Source organism: Ricinus communis, chromosome 1 (assembly GCF_019578655.1).
Source record: "Ricinus communis isolate WT05 ecotype wild-type chromosome 1, ASM1957865v1, whole genome shotgun sequence".
Lineage (NCBI taxonomy): Eukaryota > Viridiplantae > Streptophyta > Magnoliopsida > Malpighiales > Euphorbiaceae > Ricinus > Ricinus communis.
Window position 1 is genome coordinate 6,151,332 of NC_063256.1, and position 21,615 is coordinate 6,172,946.

General features: G+C 24.6%; 2 protein-coding genes across 2 annotated transcripts; one reads left to right on the forward strand and one right to left on the reverse strand.

Moving 5' to 3' along the window:
• Nucleotides 1-931: 931 nt before the first annotated feature.
• LOC125371355 (chlorophyllase-1-like) lies at nucleotides 932-2,300 on the reverse strand. The gene is made up of 2 exons (XM_048380154.1): nucleotides 1,934-2,300; nucleotides 932-1,852 (listed from the first exon to the last, which is right to left on the reverse strand). The coding sequence occupies exons 1-2, from the start codon at nucleotides 2,267-2,269 to the stop codon at nucleotides 1,121-1,123; spliced, it is 1,068 nt and encodes a 355-aa protein (XP_048236111.1). The 5' UTR covers nucleotides 2,270-2,300; the 3' UTR covers nucleotides 932-1,120.
• Nucleotides 2,301-18,960: 16,660 nt separating this feature from the next.
• LOC8285875 (protein LIFEGUARD 4) lies at nucleotides 18,961-21,522 on the forward strand. The gene is made up of 4 exons (XM_002524680.4): nucleotides 18,961-19,519; nucleotides 19,609-19,722; nucleotides 20,750-20,907; nucleotides 21,020-21,522. Exons 1-4 carry the CDS (start codon nucleotides 19,270-19,272, stop codon nucleotides 21,224-21,226), a joined length of 729 nt encoding a protein of 242 aa, XP_002524726.1. The 5' UTR covers nucleotides 18,961-19,269; the 3' UTR covers nucleotides 21,227-21,522.
• Nucleotides 21,523-21,615: the final 93 nt, after the last annotated feature.

The window sequence follows — 21,615 nt, forward strand, 5'->3', positions numbered from 1 at the left end:
TTTATAAACTAGCAAATTGCTTAATCACATGATTAATTAATTTATATTATAATTAAAAACTCATTTTATATAATATATAATTTAATTTAATTATATTAATATAAAAATATAGATATCATTTTTATTTTTATAATATTTTTGTTTATATATATATTAATATTTTTATAATACATTTTTATAAAATTTTATGTATCTATTATAATTAAGGTAAAAATATATATTTATTAATTTTGAATTTTAAATTTAATTTTTTATTAATAGATTTTCATATGTAATAATTATTTTTAATAAATTAGATTGTTGGAAATTCTTATTATTTATTGCATTATCATTATTACTTTTTGATATATATATATATAAATTATTCATTATATTATTACCAATAAATTATTTAATATTTAACTTTTTACATTCTAAATTTAATATTTTTATATTTACTATTTTATTATTATTATTATTTATTAATATATATAAATAATAAATATATTATTTTATTATAAAAATAATAGACTTTATTATTAATATATAATAATTATAATATTATATTTATTATAATATTTTTTAATAATATAATAATTTTATATTTAAATAAATCATATATTTTTATTATATTCATTATTATTATTTAATATTTATCTAATTATTTTTAAAATATTAATAATTAATATTTTTATGAATATATCATGTATGTCATTTCCTAATTGGAAAATAATAACTTCATAAAATTGCTACTATATTTATTATAATATTTTTTTAATAATATAATTTTTTTATATTTAAATAAATCATATATTTTTATTATATTCATTATTAGTATTTAATATTTATCTAATTATTTTTAAAATATTAATAATTAATATTCTTATGAATATATCATGTATGTCATTTCCTAATTGGAAAACAATAACTTCATAAAATTGCTACATGGAACTGGCATATATATATATATATATATATATATATTATAGATTACTACTCGGAGGCATGAGTACACACCTAGAGACTTAACATAACTACATGATTAAGCTAACACACACGCTCGTTAGCCTCTTCTTTATTTATAGATTACTACGTGGAAGCACGCAGACATGCATAGATATAAACTCATTGCTACTTAGCTTTAAGCTTGAGCTAGGTATTTTGCTTTCATGGATTCGACGGGATAAAGCGTAGCAGGAGAAACAGAAGGATCTTGCAAAATGGTATTGTAGTCTCTACTGTTCCCGTAGAAATAAGCCTTCAGAAATGCCACAATGATCCCACCTACAGTTTTCCTCATCGGATCCTTAGGTTTGTTGCTGTTCTTGCACATGCTCTTTGCCATAATACCCATCAAACCTGATAAATCATCATTTAACATGTCCATATGGCCATAATCTGTAGCCACAAAGTGGCTAGCAGGAGGTCTGCACTCGTTGTAAAACTCAGCATGGTTCACTTCATCCGGCGCACAGGCAGGACAGACCAACCAACAAGATGGCTGGCTACCTAACCCAGTACCAATTACGGAAACTGGAATTGATAAGTTGAAAGAGTGAGGAATGTAAGTGAGAACTTTGGGATCGGTTCTGCTTTCTTTACTAGTTCCTGCTACTGGGTCTAGACCCACTAGTGCAGAGAATTTTGTTGTTAGAGCATCTGTAGAATATCCAAGTTGCATAGCAAATGCTGTCTTTCCTCCTCTACTATGGCCTGAAATAACAAGCTTGTCTAGATTTGCTTGAACACTTCCCTTTAGCACTGATTTTAGACCTGAAGGTAACCAGTTTGCAACTTCTGTTGACAAGTCTACTTCTTTCTGTCCGTCTATAGGAATTACAGGTATTGCACCAAAGACTGTACAAGTATATATCTGTGACGAATCAAAGAAAAATAGTTAGTGCAAGTAAACCTTCAAACTTAACAAATCAATTTTCTTTGGATAAAATAGTACCTGAGGAGCCACCACGATAAATCCATGGGAAGCCACATGCACAAGGACGTCACTGTAGAACGAGTTTAGGAGGCAGGTACCATGAATAAACAGAATGACAGGGTATTTGCCAGCTACAGTTGGTCTAGCAAGTAACAATGGTTTGGGAGGTGAACCTGGAGCAAGTTCTGATTCCTTCACGTTATTGAGTTCCGTGGGAAAATATCCTGTTTCAAAAACACCGGGTGCTTTAGTAACAGCCTGATTATTAGTTTCCAGCAGTGTTGGCAAAACGGGCTTAGCTTCTGACAAGGATGCCAGCAATATTGCCAACAGGGTTATCTGTAGTTTTACCATATTTGATAATTGATGACTAGTATTTCAGAATGAAATTGATGAGAAATTCTGCCCAACTAGTCCCAAATTTATAACAGATGTACGGATATAATATGTGGTTGTTATTAATATCCTTAGCTGCATTTGGACATATGTATATTTTTCCTGGCAAATCATCGACAACAACCTTTGAATTCCAGTGTGAATGATTTTCATTGAATTCATTTGATAAGTTAAAATTGAATGCACTGCAGAAAGCTACGTTAATGTATTATTTAATCTTGTGATTTAACCCCTGATAATCTAATAGAATTTTCATAGTTAATAGAATTTTATAAAGAATAATAATATAAATTGTTATTTAATTTTATTTTAGTTACAAAATTTTAATTTATTTTATTTCAATCACTAATTTTATTTATGTTTTAGTTTCACACCAATAAAAGATGATACTTGATAATAATAGCCAATAAAAAAAGATTAATTAAAAGAAAAAAATACAATATGTTAATTAATTATTAACTAATCAAGTTTAATTAATTTGCGTCCAAACAAATCCTATATCTCAAGTAAAAAAATTAAAATAAAGCTCACCTTATTCCTCTCTCTTCCGCCAATTCCCTAAACTTTCAAAGACATCATCACCTTATTCCTCTCCCTTATCGTTTGGATCAGCTCTAGTCAAAATCTTATTCATGTTGATCACTTAACATTTAAAGTTAAAATTAGAAATGCAAACTACTAAAAGTATACTGCTAATTCAGCTATCTTTTAATAAATTCATTTATTTTATACTGTATCATATTTTGCTAACATGGTTCTTATAAAGTAAGAAAAAAAACAAACAAAATCGCATAAACTAAAAAATGTCATTTTGTACCATATTTGTAAAAATTATACCATATCAATAATAATTAAAGGTATTATAATAATATATTTAATTTTATTAATAAAATAAATAATAAATACTAATTCATAAAAAAAAAAACACTTAAATAATATATGTGAGCATTTTTTTTTTCTTTTCTTCGAAAGAAAATATAAAAAGAATTACAATGCAGTGATGGGTATAGGCTGGTTATTTAAAGTTTATTTTTACCAAAAAGTTCATTAACATAACTTTAGTCAATGCTAATAACTAGTTTCATATTACTCTACGTTGTTGTGATCCGTTCACATTTATCATATTCTAGGTGGGATGCATATCGAGCAGACGATGCTTGATTAATTATATGCTTTTTTTTTAATTATTAATTTATTTTTAAATTTTACATTTCTTAATAATTTATCAAATTATTTTGAAATTTTAAAAAATATTCATAATTTTAATTTATTTATAAAGATATTTTTTAATGAAAATGTTTAAAATTTCATGGTAAAAAAGTAATATGAAAAATCAAATATACTTACTAAAAGAATAATAACTATAAATTAATAAAAATAATTTGTCTCAAAATTAATAATATGATCATTAAGAGTTTTATATATGTGCATTCTTTCATATAATTTATATCTAAATGCACCAAATTCTTTGTTGACTCACTAACTTTTATATTATTAAGTAGGTTAAAAACATAAATAGCCCTTTGAATTTGTCTGGTTTTTGTAATCGGCACCCCAAACTCAATTTTGATTCAATTGAATCTTTTCATTTTACAAGTTGTTATTTTTAACCCATTCATTAACGGTAGTAATAATAAATTAATATTTTCACTAACGGCGTTATTTATAATAGACAAAATATATAATTGAGCTCTTGAATTTTTCATATTTTTATAATTGGCTCCCTAAACTTAATTTTGCTTTAATTTGGTATATGAACTTCATAAATTGTTATATTTAAACCCGTCACAAATAGAAATTAATTATGTTGGATTAACCTCCTGTGAAAAGTATGTTCCATCAATTTTAATATATTTTTTATTGTACATTAAACTATTGTGAATAAAATTAGAAAAATAATTTTTTAAAAAATTAAAATAAACTCTTTTTTAATCCTTCATTTTTTCTGCCATTGAGGACTTCTTTTTATGCTCATTAGCGTAACTAGTAACCGTAGCAAAAAAATATTTAACAAATGATAAAAAAACTGTGAGTTTTGTTTAAGAACTAATACTCATCGTTTTACTCTTTTTTCTCATTTATATTATTTACTTATTTTATAATTTAAATATATTATTATTTTATTTGTACTTACGCATTTTTTAGATGGCATAAAATGTACGGGTATAACTTCTGTAATTGAAGGGGTTAAAAATTATAACTCATAAACTTGAGAGATCCAATTGAATCAGAGTTGAGTTCGAGGGACCAATTGCAAAAATAAAATAAGTTTAGAGGGCTATTTATGTATTTAGCTATTATTTAATATTTTAAATATTATTATTTTATTTAAACTCACGCGTATTTTAGATAGCGTAAAATACACGTGCATGACGTCTGTGACTGAAGGGGTTAAAAATAGCAATCCATAAAATTGAGAAGTCCAATTAGATCAAAATTGAGTTTGGAAGGCCAGTTGCAAAAACCGAATAAGTTCAAAAGGCTATTTATGTATTTAGCCTATTAAGTATAATTGACTTGACATATTATTTTTTTCATTGTAAAATTTTAAAATTATTGCCAAAAAATATTTTTAAAAATAGATTAAAGATATGGAAATTTGTTTTAAGATTTTAAAATAATAAAATAAAATTATTAAATATTATAAAATTTAATTTGTAATTAAACTTTTTTTACCTTATTTTTATCTATTTTAACTACGTACTAAATACTTCTATCTAGAGTTTGTGTTTTTTTTTTATAAAATACTTATTCTAATTATAAGAAAAATAATAGACTATATCTTTAATATTTTTATATTTAATTGCTAATATTTTATTATAATTTATACTCTTTTCGTTAGAAAAAACCATTCATTTTTCTATAATCTGTTATAAACTATAGTTTACTTTCTTTTTGGTTGTGTTGTTTAATATTAATTATTAAAAATAACTCTTACTAATTAAGATTAATACTATCATATATAAGTAATTTTTATATTTTGTACTGTAAAATTATAGTTTTTATAAAAAGTTTAATAAACATATTAAAAATAATAATAATTAATAATGTTATCTAATAAATTTACATTTTTTAATTCATTAGTAATTTTGAGAGTTGATGAAAGGATTTGACAGCTGGATTCATCTCTTACAACAATTGACTCTGACTTTAAAAAGAAAAAAGGGAAAGTAACTTTTGACGGCAAGAAGTCATGTGATTTTTTTTGATAATTTAGTATTGTTAAAAATTATACTATTAATAATTTATGTTTAATTTTATTATTACCGTTAGTAGTTTGAAAAATAAAATTTCAAATAAAATTATCACCGGAAAAGTTGATTTTGTCGGATAGATAATAAAGTATAAAGCACTATAGTCTTGTCAAATTATTCAAAACTCGTTGAAATTATTTAAAATTAAAAAAAAAATTGAATTATAAGACTATTTTTTATTTTTTTTATTTTTTCTTCAAATTTTATAAAAATTGACGTGACTAATTTTAGATAAAAGCTAAGTTAGTAAAGAGTAGAATGGTGGTCGATTCGCAATTAATTTACACTAAATAAATGAACTATAATTATTAAATTAAAAGTGTAAGTGAATTTGAATGCAAATTGATAAAATTTTAATTTTTAAAATATTAAAATATTATTAAAAATTACAAAATTATTTGTAAAAAAAAAAAATCAAACATTGTACTTTCCTGAAAAAGAACAGTTACTCCATTCAGACAAAACATTTTATTTATGGATCAATAATCATCAGATTGAACTGTCAAAAGAAATAATTAGCTTTAAACTTTGTTGGCTGTATTTTCTTTCCTTTTTACCCAAATTGGGATACCTAAGGCTGATAGCATTAGAAAAGAATATTAAAGCAATCTTTTAGATCCGTTTTTCATTACTAAATTCTTTTGGTTTTGACCGATTCCGGTTATTTTTATATTATTCTTTATTTTTGACATATATCATCAATATTTTTTTAGAAAGAAGACGCTTTGTTTATTATATACTATTACACTTTATGTAATTTTCTTAAAAAGGAATTATAGACTTTTAATTTTAATTTTCTGTGTGAATCTTGATTAATATCTTTTATGAGACGTGAATTTTTTATATAAAATATTTATAGAATTTGGTAGAGCTAAATTAAATTTTTGTTGATATTTTTTAAACATACTAATTTGAAGATCAAACAGTTGAATTGCTGTCAAAATATTCACTGAATGAAAAACACAATCCACAAATCATAAATTAAAAGAAGAGAAAAACCTATTTCCAATCGTATTAGTTTCTTTAAGCTCCTAGAGAGAGAATCTACATTTATAAGCTAAAGAAGAAAACAATTGTAAAATATTTTATTTCTTTGCTTTTTAAGTCCAAAGTACCACCATTTTATGATTTATACGAGAGAATTAAATATTGATTCATGAACTTCATTTTTATTTTATGTGTGAACATTTAGTTCTTGATTCTATTTAGTTTTAATATATGTATATAAGTTTGAAGTAATTTGTCTGGATTTTAGTTATAGAGGTAAGATTATTGACCAATTAGATTTTGTCTTAATGTCTCAGATTTGTTAAAAGATCCTTTAATGTTGCTGAAGAAAAAGGTGTAAATAAAAGAAAACGAATTATGATTTCTTAAAAAGGATAATATTAGGTTATAAACTTGGCAAACTACTGGCTGTTTCTTTTATCTGTTAAAATTAAAATACAATTTATAAACTTGTAAAGGTGTATATAAGTAAAGCACACTCTAAAATAAATTAAAATAAAGCACGCCAATTTTTAATCAATAATTCAAATGAAGCATATATCGACTTTTAATTAATAGGAACTAAATGAAATTTCATATTTATTATGAGAGTAAGGAGATAATTACTCATTCTATTAGATATCCCATCAATTAAAAAAACAAAGGAAACAATAATGGCAAGGGAGTACTATTCTTTCCATCTCTTAACCCTTTGTAGAATTGAAATAATTCTTTTTACAGAAGAAGGATGTGGAATATGCATACAAACTTTGTTTCTTTGCCATAAGTAAGGAAGATATATATATATATATTCTCTAAATTGCTTTATGTTAATAGCTTTTATGCATTTTTACACAAGTTTAGATACATGTCACACCGTGGAGCTTCAAATCTAAAAATTAAACTAGGCCGCACGTGGGCAAAATTTGGGGATAAAACAAAACTCACGTGACATACAGGTCCACATCATCAGCTTTCCACATTCATTAATGCAATTCAAATGAGAAATATGCCAATATGAATTTTCAATTCATTTGCAGTTGTAAATCAACGAGTTACATGTGTATCTTACTTCAATCTTTTAAAGTTTCCTTTTCTTTTTCCTTTTTGTTTTAGAATAAAGTCAAATTTGACAACTAATTTTGTCGTTTAGGTTTAATTTAACATTATTCTAAATTTATGATGCTCTATATTTTTATAAATTTTATTCAAATTAATTCTATTTTGAAAAAATATGAGAGAATAAGTTACACTCTCTAAAAGAAGAATATATACAATAAAAAATTAAAAATTCTTTAGAATTAAAAATAAATATTGATATTTTACATAATAATAATAATAAAATAAATATCACTGCTTATTAGTATTATTATAATTTCCTATTTTTTCTAATAATGTCGGTGAATAAAAAAGCAATGGCAATGGTAGTCGTAAGGGCAACGAAGATGATAAAGATAACAGTTGTATAAACAATCAGAATAGGGTAAAGTTTGAAGATAAGTTTTACACTATTAATTTTTCAGTATTTCTATCGGGTGGGCATAGGCCGATCTTTCGACTAGATCCCCCAATCACGCCATTCGAAGTGGTCCGACCCAACATTCATTCACAAATCCTGTAGCAAAATTGAGACTCATCGACCTCGAAAGTTAATTCACGTGTAGGAAGCGCTATCTGTCATAAAGTTAAATATTATTTTAATTAATTTAATCATATATTAATTTATAAATAGTTCTTAAAAAATTATTATAATTTATTAAGAAAGTAATTTTTCTTTAAAATAAAACTGATTTAAGTAAGATAGGTATAGATTTAGATTAAATAATTTATAATTTTTTTAAGAGAAACTAAATTGAACTCGAACGATAAAGAGCGATTAAATTCAACTTTATTTCTTCTCTTTTTCAGTTATATTTTTTTAGTATTTTATTCGATAATAAAAGGGTATTGGTCCTTCTTTTTTTCTCAATTAGAAGTCAATTTTGTAAAAACTAAGAGGGTGTTTGGTTCAGGGATTTGATATAGTTGATAGTGTTTCTCACTGAACAACTATATTAAAGTAATTGGTAAAAACTTAAAAAATAACTATTGATAATTGATTTAGTCTCAATTAACTGCTGATCGTATCAGCTCTATTTTATAGTTTTTCTTATCAGCTGATAACTAATTTGATTCTTTTATTTATTTAGATATTATTATCCTTATTAAAATTTATCAATAATAACTTGCTGTAAATTAATATTATATAATTAAATTTTATAGTTTATAATAAATAATTATTATTTTAAAATTATTTTTAATAGTTAAATAATTATAATATTTATAATTATGGTATTTTAAATTAGAAATTTTCATTAATAGAATTTAACTTATAAACTTTTAATTTAAAAAAATTAATAAATATTTTTAATAATAAATACAATTAAATAAAAAATAACTATAATATTTTTAATTATTATAAGTTATTTTTATTAATTTATATCATTGAATATTATATAATAAAATAAAATATGTTTAACGATAAATTATACTTGTAATGGTCATTTAATATACTAATAGCAACTGCTAACAAAATCTTACCAAATGACTTAATGTATCAGCCATCAGCTACTATCAACTGTATTGAACAGTTGAACCAACCAGACCCTATAATATTAAAATATCTAGCAGTTTATAGGTTTATTTTCTATTTATAATCCAGTTGTACATATATAATACTAAAAAAATAGCCACAAAATGATGATATTCTTATTACTAAATTATTACCATTCAGATAATATCTTTTTCATGAGATCAGAATTGAAGGCTTCATGTGAACAATAGAAAAAGAACCCTAACCTACTGCACATTTGGCAATAAGCTGCCAACATGGATCTGTAATCAATAATGAGAGGAGGACAAAGAAGAAGAATGCTATTAGGTCAAGGTGATAAATGAAGATAGTAAGTACTATACGTCTATGTCAATCGTTACCTAGAAGGAAATTTATTTAATTCTTCGTTGATTGATGAAATAGGTAAGTGTCGTTTGCTAATTGGTGCAAAAATTAACAGGGGTTTACTAGGCTTAGATAGAAAAATCTATTTTTTTCTTCTTGAAAATATGTGGTGGAAAAGTTCCCTAAGTCAAAAATATCAATAGGGGTTGTTTGGTGTACTGAATATAGGCTTGGCTTCTTGCAGGGGATGCCAATAGATTGTGTTAGGTGTAGGAAAAAAAAAAAAATACATTATATTTAATTAAAATTTATTTATAAATTTAAAATTATATATTTTGAAAGAAGTAAAAGTTAATTTAGAATTTTAAATATTTAAATTTATAAAAAATTAATTATAACTGAACTAAATTCAATTAACTCTTTAAAATTTAATTTATATTATATATTTTTTCTTTATAAATATTAAAATCAAAATAAAGGGTGAAGTTTAAATATATAAATATAGAGAGTCATGGTAAATTTTTACTTAAAAAATAAGAAATCTATTTTTAAATACTATTTTATACGATATTTTTATAATAAAAATTTTGACCTATATAAAAAGTATCTTAAAAATGCTACAACATAATAAATTTTTAAGGAAATTTTTTATAAGTACCATAAAATTAATAAAAGATATTACTTTTATTGTGTAAATTCTTTAAAAAAAACTGATTGTAATTTAAAAAAAAATACGCAGCGGTTATTTTTCAGTTATTTTCTTGTTGTTCTTTAGTTGTTTTATTAAAAAAAATACCAAATAAAAATCAAAAAATAACTAAGATTGTGTTTTTGAAAAAATAAATTAAAATATTGTATTTTTGATATTTCTAATACAGTAAAAACAAAAAAAAATAACATCATAATTTTGATAAAAAAATAAAAATGTATAGATATATTTGTTATTTTTCTAATTTTTAAAGAGTCAAATCTGAAATGAATTCAAAAGTTTTACAGGACGCATACCAGGCCACACTAATGGGAGGCCCCTAACGTATTGAATGATAAAAGGATCCAATAAATAGAGGCTCATTCTAGAGCCCTAAACTGAGTGGAAATGGAGGGTACTCTTCATTGGTGTTCCTACCCACTACAAATTTGTTAGTCATCGTAGAACTGTTCAAACTTCTTCTTTTTTTCTTTTTTTCCTGAAATCTAATAGGAAACTCCATTAAAGAATGTCAGAACGTAAAACATTAACAAGAAAATCTGGACAAGAATCCCAGATATTGACCCCAGTCCGGTCTGGGTTATTCAAGGCTAAATATTTTTATTAAAAAAATTTAAGATATTTTATATTATTATTTTTGGGCCAGTCTCAAAAACTAGCATTTTTAAATTTATTTAAAAATAATCAGATTTTTAAATCTTGAGCGAATTTAAAATAATATAAATATATATTTAAATTCATAAATTTTCAGATGTGCTTAGATGGACTAAATGAGTGTTCTAGTCCATAAACAGGTCTAGTCATAAATACATTATAAAATCTCTTAAATCGATTATATTTGGTCAAATAAAGATAGAGAAACATAATACATCGTATTTTTTATTCGGAAACGCATGAGTTTAATAGACAATCGCACGTGTGTCTATTTAATTTCAATAAGAAATTTAATTTTGAGAAAGGAGAAAGGATGCTAAAATGTAATCATAATAAAGTAAAACTTTTCTTTATCTTTTTTGTATTTATGAGTATTGTAATACTCATAATTAAAATTATATTTATATTTATTTTATTTTTAGTATTTAAATATTATATTATTTTAAAAAAATATTATATTGATGGTTGTATTTATTTTATTTGTTTAACTCCTTTAATTAAAATTATATTAATTTCTCTAAAGAAAAAGTACATTAATGGTTGAACCTTTATATTTATTGTAATGCCCACCTAATGCATTTGCATTTATTTTTATAACATGCATATCATATAGATATGAGAAATGCATGAGATATGTATGGTATTAGTGCTAATGTTAAATAGAAGAATATTATAAATGTTACAATTAAGTCCATAATAAGAATTAGAAAGTTAAAAGATTGAGTTGATTAATGGCAAAAAAATTAAGGGGTTAATTGAACCTAAAAAAAAATATTATTAATATGATAGAAAAGGGGAAGAAGAAAGAAAAGGTGGTAGTTCTTCTTCATTCTTCTTCCTTCTTCTTTCTTTCTTCTTCTTCTTCAAAAAAAAAAAAAAAAGAGAAAACTGAATTTTCAAGTAGAATTTGGAGGTTTAGAATCCATTTTTGATCTTAATCTTCATCTACAAAGGCTCTAGAGGTTTATTTGGTAAGTAATTTTAATATTTTGTTGAATTGAGTTAGGGTTTAGAAGACATAGAATTCGAGTTCTAAAGACCTAGTTTTTCAGTCTTATTGTTTTGATCATATCTTGAGCTAGAAAGCTTTAAATTAAGTGTTCTTTAATGATATAGAAACTTTAAAGAGTCATCTAAAACTTTTATTTCATTAGCTCGATCTGAATCAGGCTCTATGTTAGTATAATAAGAAAATATATTTTATTGTTCAGTTTCCATCTTTGGTCTGAGTAAGGTGGATTGTTTTGTACGGACATTTCTCTATACATCTCCAATTGAAACAAAATCAGTTTTAAATTATATTAGACACATAAGGTTAGTGATCTGGAAAGTTTCATTATGAAATTTGTTGTATAGAAGCTTTGGTGGATTTTTACTATTAATTATGTCATAGTTGACAGCCACACATATGTAGAGTTTAGTGATGTTATCATGCTATATGAAGTTCTATTAACTTTGGGTGTTTAAAAATAAGTGAATTATGATCTATTTCAGCTAAACCAATTTGGAATGAGGGTAACACCCAAGTAAGCTCAAGCAAAGGGAAGAGAGCAACAAAGGTAAGTGAATAACTTAATGTTCTATATGAATGTTGAATGGTGAATTCGAGTGTCCTGTTATAATGTGAACAATATATTTAATTTAGCCATATCTGGAGTTTTATAACTCCAAATGGAGTAATACTTATTGCTATAGAAAATCTGAAATGTAATTTACAAATGTTATAGAAATAGAGGAAACTTGATTTTGCTGTTTTGATGGCCAATCTGGATCATACTTTCTATTGTTTAATTTTATTGACAGCTTGACCATGGTAGAATGTTTTTGATGTTTCTCTTTCTATACACATCCATTTGATGTAAAATTAGTTTCAAATTAATTTAGACTTATAATATTACTGATTTGGAGAATATGGTTTTGGAATTCCTAATGTGGAATTTTTGGTGTATTTGTGAATGCACACTATTAAATCTGCCATGTTGGAATATGGTATGTTTTTAGTATATCATAGGTATTATTATGGTTTCTTATATGTTATGGAGATGTTAGTTATTTAAATGGTATATATATATATATATATATACATATATATATAAGAATTATGGTTGGATGATTGTAATGACGCAATGCTACTTGTGAATGAGGCAAGGCTGCGTGTGATATGGAATTCCCCATAAGATTATGGTTGGCTGTGCGCATATGGGGATCCATGAAAATAAAAATATATATATTATTATGGAATTAAATTTAATTCACAAGTTCATTGCTGTCCTAAAGAAAATACTGTGACAAGGTTTATGTAAATACTATAAAGTCATAATTAAATATCGAATGGTTTGATGTTTGATAATACTACACATTTGATTGTGTTATTTTTCGTAGGAAATTATGTTATTCTTTTGCTGAGTTGCAGGCTCACTCCTCTGCATTATTTCTTTTTCAGGATTAGAAGAATTATAATTGGTTTTGACGAAATATTTACATCTGTCGCACTAGCATTGTGTCAGGTAGGTCAGCAGGAGGTCGCCTTCAGTTTTTCTTTCTTGGACGTGACATGTCAAGTGGATTTCATTATCATGTATAAATCTGGAGCATTTTATGTGTATATAAAAAAAAGTGTACTATTTAATATTGTGAGCTTTTTGGTGTGTGATATGTATGGTTCATATAAATAGTTTTTGTTATACATATTAATTTGCGAGTTAAAAGTTAGTAGTTAAGAAATATGTTATGTATCAGTCTTTGCATACAATGTATATCTGACATCCTTTACAGGTGTCAGATTTATTTAATCTTTCTACTGGTAATTTTAGTATCATAAATATCAATAAATAAAATTAAAAAATGAGTATTTTTATTTATATATTTAATTTTCTTTGGCACTGAATTTTTTATATTTATACATATTCATATACGATAAGTTATAGATTCATTAAACATAAATTATATATTCATATATAATAAATTGGAAATTTATTAAATATAAATTGTAGGTTCATTGATAATACGTTATAGGTTCATCGAGAATATATTGTTAAATATAGTTTTAAGAAATATTATTATTATATTCATCAAATATAAAAATTATATTCATCATTTTTAAACTATAAATTTATTAAAATAAAATATGAATATATTTTTTAATCTATAAATTTCTCAATTTTGGTTTATAAATCTCATGTACACACATGGTAAGCCTATAATTAATAATTTATGAATATTTTATTTTTAACTTATGAACCTGTAGTTTAGATTATATTTATTTTTTTTATAACATTGAATTTTTCACTGTCATGCATATTTACTTACGATAAATTGTAGATTCATTAAATATAAATTATAGGTTCATTAGTAGTATGTTGGAAGTTCATCAAGAATTTATTGTTAAATGTAGTTATAAGCAACAAGATTATTATATTTACTAAATATAAAGTTCAAATTTATCATTGTGAACTTTAAATTCATTAATTAATATATGAATATATTTTTTAATTTATAAATTTTTGAACTATGATTATGAATTTTAGGTATACACGTGATGAACCTATACTTTATAATTTATGAATATGTTTTTTATCTATGAACCTATAGTTTTTTTTTTTAAGTCTTAGACTATAATATATGAATCTTATGTTTACATGTAATGAATTTACAATTTATAATTAATGAACCTATAGTTTATAATTAATGAACCTATTATTCTTAACCTTATGAACATATATAGTTTATGATTGATTTTTATAGTCATTACTGATGAACTTGTGTTTATAACCTATGATTGTGTTTTATAATTTATGATTATGAATATGAATTCATTAATTCGAATATATCAATATTATTATTAAATTTTTAAGAATTAATAATACAATAAAAATAATTTAAATTGATTTTTATAAAATAAAATGTAAGATAATAAAAAAAACATGAATATATACTAAAGTGTGATTAGATTTTATATTTTTATAAAAATTTAAATTATCAATAATGATTCATGCATATGTAGAATTTTATTTTAATATATGGTATTTTTATTATAAAAATATTAGTACATTATTCAAAATAAATGCAATGTCATGAAAAATAAATATATTAAAAATATATAGTATTAATAATATAATAATAATAAAAATAAAATAAAATATAGTAAAAGGAGAAGTATTGTCTATTTAATATAAACCAGTAAATGAAAAAGAAAAGAAAAAAAGGTTGTTCCCCACTTGTATGGAGTGTTGAATATATAAATTTACCACTCTTTCTAATAAATTGACGATTGGTTTATAACCTGAAAATGATGAAAAAGATGGAAAATTTCTTAAATGTTGCAATCTCAAATTGGGGCTGTAAAATCTCCGCTCTTTAATATACTTAACCAAACAAATCCAACTTAAATTTGATATAGTTCGACTTATTAGTTTATAAATTAGCTTTTTAATACGTTTATGAGCCCAATTGTGAAATATTATATAAAGATTTGATTTTCTTAAAATAAATAATTTGATATTTAATCTATAGTTTTTTTACCCTTTCATTTATTTTAGATATAAAAATTAAAAAATAAAATAAATTTAATTATATCAAACTCAAACTAGGTAAATTTTAAATCGGCTCAATTTGATTATATGGCTTAGAATTGGAAATTTTTGCATATCCATCTCTAGAGAGGTAAATTATATTAAGGATTCAGGTTCACACAGCATTGTGAATCTAGATCATTTTATTTTCTAGGGTTTTATTTGATTGTTTATTTAGTTGTATATAATTTTTTTATATAGTCTTTTGGATAATAAAATAGTCATGTTACAAATTAATTAATTAATTATAAGATTCATAATATGATATTTATATTTGATATTTGATAAATTAAAAAATTTATTAAGTATTAAAAGTTTAAACATAATTATATTTTTTATTAAATATTAATTATTTTCTTATTTATTAATAGTTACACCCTTCATTCCATACTAATTAATGGTTTTTTTAGTATTTTATTTAGATTAAGAAAGTATTTAATAAGCTTAATTATAGGAAATAAATAGCTAATTGAGACTAAATGACTCTTTTATAGATATTAATACCAAGTATACATTTGATGAACTTGTAGTTTATAGATAACGAACTTGTTATTTTTTAACATATGAATACTGCTTTGTTTTTATACATAAACAATATATTTATTACTTATAAAATGTATATTCATTTATTATTAATATATGAACTTTAAATTCATCACTTATGAAGTGTATATTTATATTAATTAACGTCTTTTTTAGTATTTTATTTAAATTAAGAAAGCATTTAATAAGTTTAATTATAGGAACCTCAAATTGACATTTGATATTATTGTGTACTGCATTAAATGAATCTCAAGTGTACATTTGATGAATTTTTAATTTATAGATAATGAACCTATTATTTTTAACCTATGAGTAATGATTTGTTTTATGCACAGACGATATATTCATTACTTATAAAGTGTATATTCATTTATTATTAGTGTTAAGTTCATTAAACGTTAACTTTAGATTCATCACTTATAAGGTGTATAGTCATACTAATTAACTTTTTTTAGTATTTTATTTAGATTAAGAAAGTATCTAATAAATTTAATTATATGAAATAAACAGCTAATTGAAACTAAATGACTCTTCTATAGATGATAATATGTGTACTATATTAAATGAACCTCAAATGTACATTTGATGAACTTGTAGTTTATAGATAATGAACTTATTATTTTTTAACTTATGAGTACTTATTTATTTTATGTATAGACGGTAATATTTATTATTTATAAAGTGTAAATTCATTTGTTATTAATGTCAAGTTCATCAAACATGAATTTTAGATTTATCACTTATAAAGTATATATTCATTTGTTATTGGTGTAAGATTAATTAAACATAAATTTTTGATTCATTATTTATAAATTATATATATTTCTATTATTAGTATAAGGTTCATTAATTATAAAATATATATTCATTAACTCTTACTTATGAAATTTTTCTTAACATGTGAATCTGTTATTTATTAGTTATAAAGTGTATATTCATTTATTATTAGTGGCAGGTTCATTAAACATAAACTTTAGGTTCATTACTTATAAATTATATATTCATATATTATTAGTGCTAGGTCTATTAAACATAAAATTTTAGATTAATTACTTATAAACTGTATATTTATCTATTATTAGTGTAAGATTCATCAAATATGAAGTGTATATTCCTTAGTATTTACTGGTAAATTTATTCTTAACATATGAATTTATTTTTTAATTTACGATTTTTTAGGTTATAACTTATGAGCTTCGGATATAGATGTGATGAATCTACAATTTACAACTGAATTTAATAATATATTTTATAAATTTAAATTATAATGATAATGCTTAAAGAAAAAATTATTAAAATTATTTTTATTCTTTTAAAAATATAAAATTATTTTTTCTTGCGTACTCTTAACTACATTGATTAGAACTTCTATTATTTTAATATATAATATTTGTCTTGTAAAAATATTAACATATTCTTAAAAAATAGATTTAGTACTGTAATAAAAAAGAAATATAAAATACAATAAATTATAAAAATTGAAATAAAAAATATTTTAAATTGTTTAGTAATAATATAATATAAAATTAAGGGATAAAACATGATAAAAAAATTATAGTATATTGATTCATCTATTTGTAATAGATCTAAGTTTATAGCGTTAAATTTTTTTTTGGTCTATTAGTCATTTAATGATAAAATATTAATTAATGTCTAACTAAATAAGCCATAACTTTATAATTTATCAAAACACACACCTAACTTTATTTTTAACAATATACATATATTTTAATCTTGGGCGCATAATATTTAATATTTCCGGATGCATGATATAACAATACGGATCATGCTTGCTCCACACAAAGCAACCTCAGAATATTCATGAAAGTACTGTCAAAACACCTTTAAAATTTATACTCTCAATAAAGTAAAAAATTAATTTCATATTTTATATTATAAATTTATATAAAATTAATTATAAATAAACTAAATTTTAATAAATTAGATAATTTTTTAAATAAATTTTAAATTAATAATTCAATATATTTTATGGTTTTAATTTTATTATTTTATTATTATTATTTTTCTTTTCTTAAAAATAAAAATAAAAATAATAAATTTTAATTAAATAGAATAATTTTTTAAAAATATTATTTTATGCTGATCACCCTCCACCTCAGCTTTTGTACCAACTAAAATATATCAGCAAAACAGGAACAACTATTTCTTCGTACTTAAGCTTTCTGCATTTGGGACGTTGCTTTAATAATAATTTAATAATAAAAACGTTTTATATAATTCTTATTTATTTATTGAAGGATATAACAGCATGAATGTGTAACTATTTTTTATATTTGTTATAAAAGATAAAAGTTCATATAATGCAGAGAAAAAAATTAAATTCGAGATTTTTTATTTTAAAAAAATAAATACGTTTACTATTTGAATTAAAATTTAAATATTTTTTATTATTAGCTGATTTTAATAAAAAAGTTTAGAATTATATGGCCGGATAAGACCGAGATTATACTTGAAATTTGTGTCGAGATATTATTTCTTATTAAATATTAAATATTAAATATATAATTATATTTTATAAAAAAGTAACTTTGTAAGTTAATAAAATAATTATACTTTATATATTAGAATTAAAATTATTTAATTTAAAATGTATTAATGGTTGTAGTAATTAAATAATAAATATAAAATACACATCAATATTATGCCAATATGTAAATTTAATCTCTCTTTTTTGATATTTGTTAATAAATAACCCCTCCCATGCAATATTAATTAACATTAATTCTCAATAACTCACAATTTAAATTTCTAATTAGAACTAAAAGGTCTCATTTAATATATCTTTCTAATTTCATCAAAGAAAAAAGAAAAAAGAAAAAAGAAAAAAGAAAAAAGAAAAAAGAAAAAAGGACCGTCCTTGCGGGAAAACTCGCTTGGAAGGAACCGAATCCGAAGGATATACTTATAATTTTACACATGAAAGATTATCCAAAGAGCTAAGAAATAAATTGTCGATTTTCTAAAAATTGATAAGAAAGAAATAAAACGGAGGAAAAGAAAACTCTAGAGTGTCGAGAAATTATAGGAGAAACTGAAATGATACACAGTTGGCAAAGCGAGAAGGTTCCACATAATGCATAACGGCCATTCAACACGCGACGTATCTTCACCTTTCCCATACTCATCGTCGCCCAGAGCGATAACCGCTCTTCTTCTTCTTTTACCCCTATTTCCCCCAACCTATAACCAATCCAGACCCAAAACCCTAATTTTCCTCTCCCTCTCTCTCTATTCATCTTTTCCCTCGCTCTCAAAAGCATTAAACATAAGGAATACAAAAAATGTGGGCCCATCCGTATCGAAAGAGTGACGTGGAGGCGGGAGCCAGACCTCTATATCCAATGATGCTCGAGAGCCCGGAGCTCCGTTGGTCCTTCATAAGGAAAGTATATTCGATTTTGTGCATTCAGTTGCTTGCCACAATTGCTGTTGCTTCCGTCGTCGTTTCTGTCCGTCCGATTGCTACTTTTTTTGTTACCACTGGCGCTGGATTGGCTCTTTACATTGTCCTCATTATTATGCCATTTATCGGTATGTTTATTTTTCTTTTTCTGTTTTTTTGTCCTTTATATTTTATGGATTTTTTTTTTGTAACTTTGGGCGGTGGAATTTTGCTGCAGTTATATGCCCGCTGTATTACTATCATCAGAAGCATCCGGTGAATTACCTTCTTCTTGGGGTTTTTACTATTTCTCTTGCGTTTGCTGTTGGATTAACTTGTGCTTTTACCAGCGGTATGATTCTTGTTCTCATTTCTTCACTTTTCTTTAATTTAGTGACCCCCTACTTTAGAAAGCACTTTCGGGGTTTTTTTCTCTGTTTCTTGAATTTCTTGATTCTTTTTACACTAAGGATTGTATTTTATCCTTTCTAGATAGTTAAATTGCTTTTTTATATATCACTTGGCCAAAAGGTTGTAGAGGCCTTGTAGGATGTCCATAACATTGATGATGCGAGTGAATTATGGTGATAAGGAATGTTTTCTTTGGTTCTTTATAACGTGGGGATTATCATTTAATGACGAGGCGTAGAAATGGTTTGCCTCTCATTTCCTTGTATAGTGGAAATTGATACGTGATCATATTCGAGATGTAATTTTCCTCTTATTTATTTATTTATTTTTATTTTTTTTAACTATAATAATTATCATAGGAAATAGTAAAATGTCAGTGGCGTGTTTTTATCTAAATATGGAGGGATTGGGCATAAGGATGTTGTTCTCTTGATTTGGCCAAGAATTTCCATTACTCTTGGTTGAATTTAAGGAAAGTGGAGGTGTTAGTGTGGTACTTACTGGCAGCTACAAGTTTGTGAGCCTTTACTTGGACTTCTCATTATTTGTAGCTGGTTGCAGTTTTCTGTGATAATGTCACTTTTTTCTGCCACGTTGTAGACACTTGTTTGTGGCATTGCTCTTACAGTCTTACTACTTAGCTTATGTCTTGCTTGTCATTTTAGCAATTATGCTACACTCCTTAATCTAAATATATAGCTCTCGAGCAGTAACTGGTGATCGAATTTTTAGCAAAACTGCAGGGGCATTGGATGTATCTAGTCCCTTCTTTTACTGGATTGGTTATTATTTTTCTTTCTTTTTTGTCAGAGTTAGTTAGAATTGTTGTATTACTTTTGCTAACATGATTTCTGTTATGTTATGCATACTCTAGTGAACTTGTGTCTTCTCAATGATCTTTCTGGTTTTTAGATATAATTATTCTTTTCACATTCTGGTGATGCTTATGCTATCTCATTTGGCAACAGGGAAAGTTATTCTGGAATCAGTGATTTTGACTACTGTAGTGGTCTTGAGTCTCACGTTCTATACCTTCTGGGCCGCAAGGAGGGGCCACGACTTCAACTTCCTTGGTCCCTTTTTATTTGGTGCCATCATGGTTCTTATGGTTTTTGCTCTCATCCAGGTATGATGATCCTCCGGCATATTGCTCTTCACTGCTAGAATAAAGTCTTTTCAATTTGAATTCATAGTCTTGAAAATTCTAATGGGTGGTTTATTCTTGTTTCTGGCTGCAGATTCTCTTTCCGTTGGGTAGAATCTCTGTCATGATCTATGGGTGTTTGGCTTCAATCATATTCTGTGGGTACATCATATATGACACAGACAACCTAATCAAGCGCTTCTCCTATGATGAATACATCTGGGCTGCAGTGTCTCTCTATTTGGACGTGATTAATCTCTTCCTTTCATTGCTTACAGTCTTCAGGGCTGCTGAGAGTTGAGAAATTGATGAACTTTTGTAAAACAGATGTTATCAAATATGTATAAGTGCTACCAAGGTGCTATTTTTCTCCCGGCTTCCTTGGGCTCTAGGGCAAATGCCTACATTGTTTGAAAATTCTGTTAATAGTGATGAATAGTTGAGATAACACTTCACAACTCTCAGACTCTCTTGTATTTTCCAATAGTCTTGCAGTTTGCTCCTAATAAGTTACAGCAATGTAAAGCAATGACTCTCCTCATGTACAGTGACAAGATTATTGCAGCATGACCTTATTTAGTTTATGGCCCTCGTGAATTTTGGTGTCTTAAGAGTTCTGTCTGGAATAAGGTTGTAGTTAGTTATTGGAACTCTCGAGCTTGTGCATTATCCTTTGGATAAGGAATGATG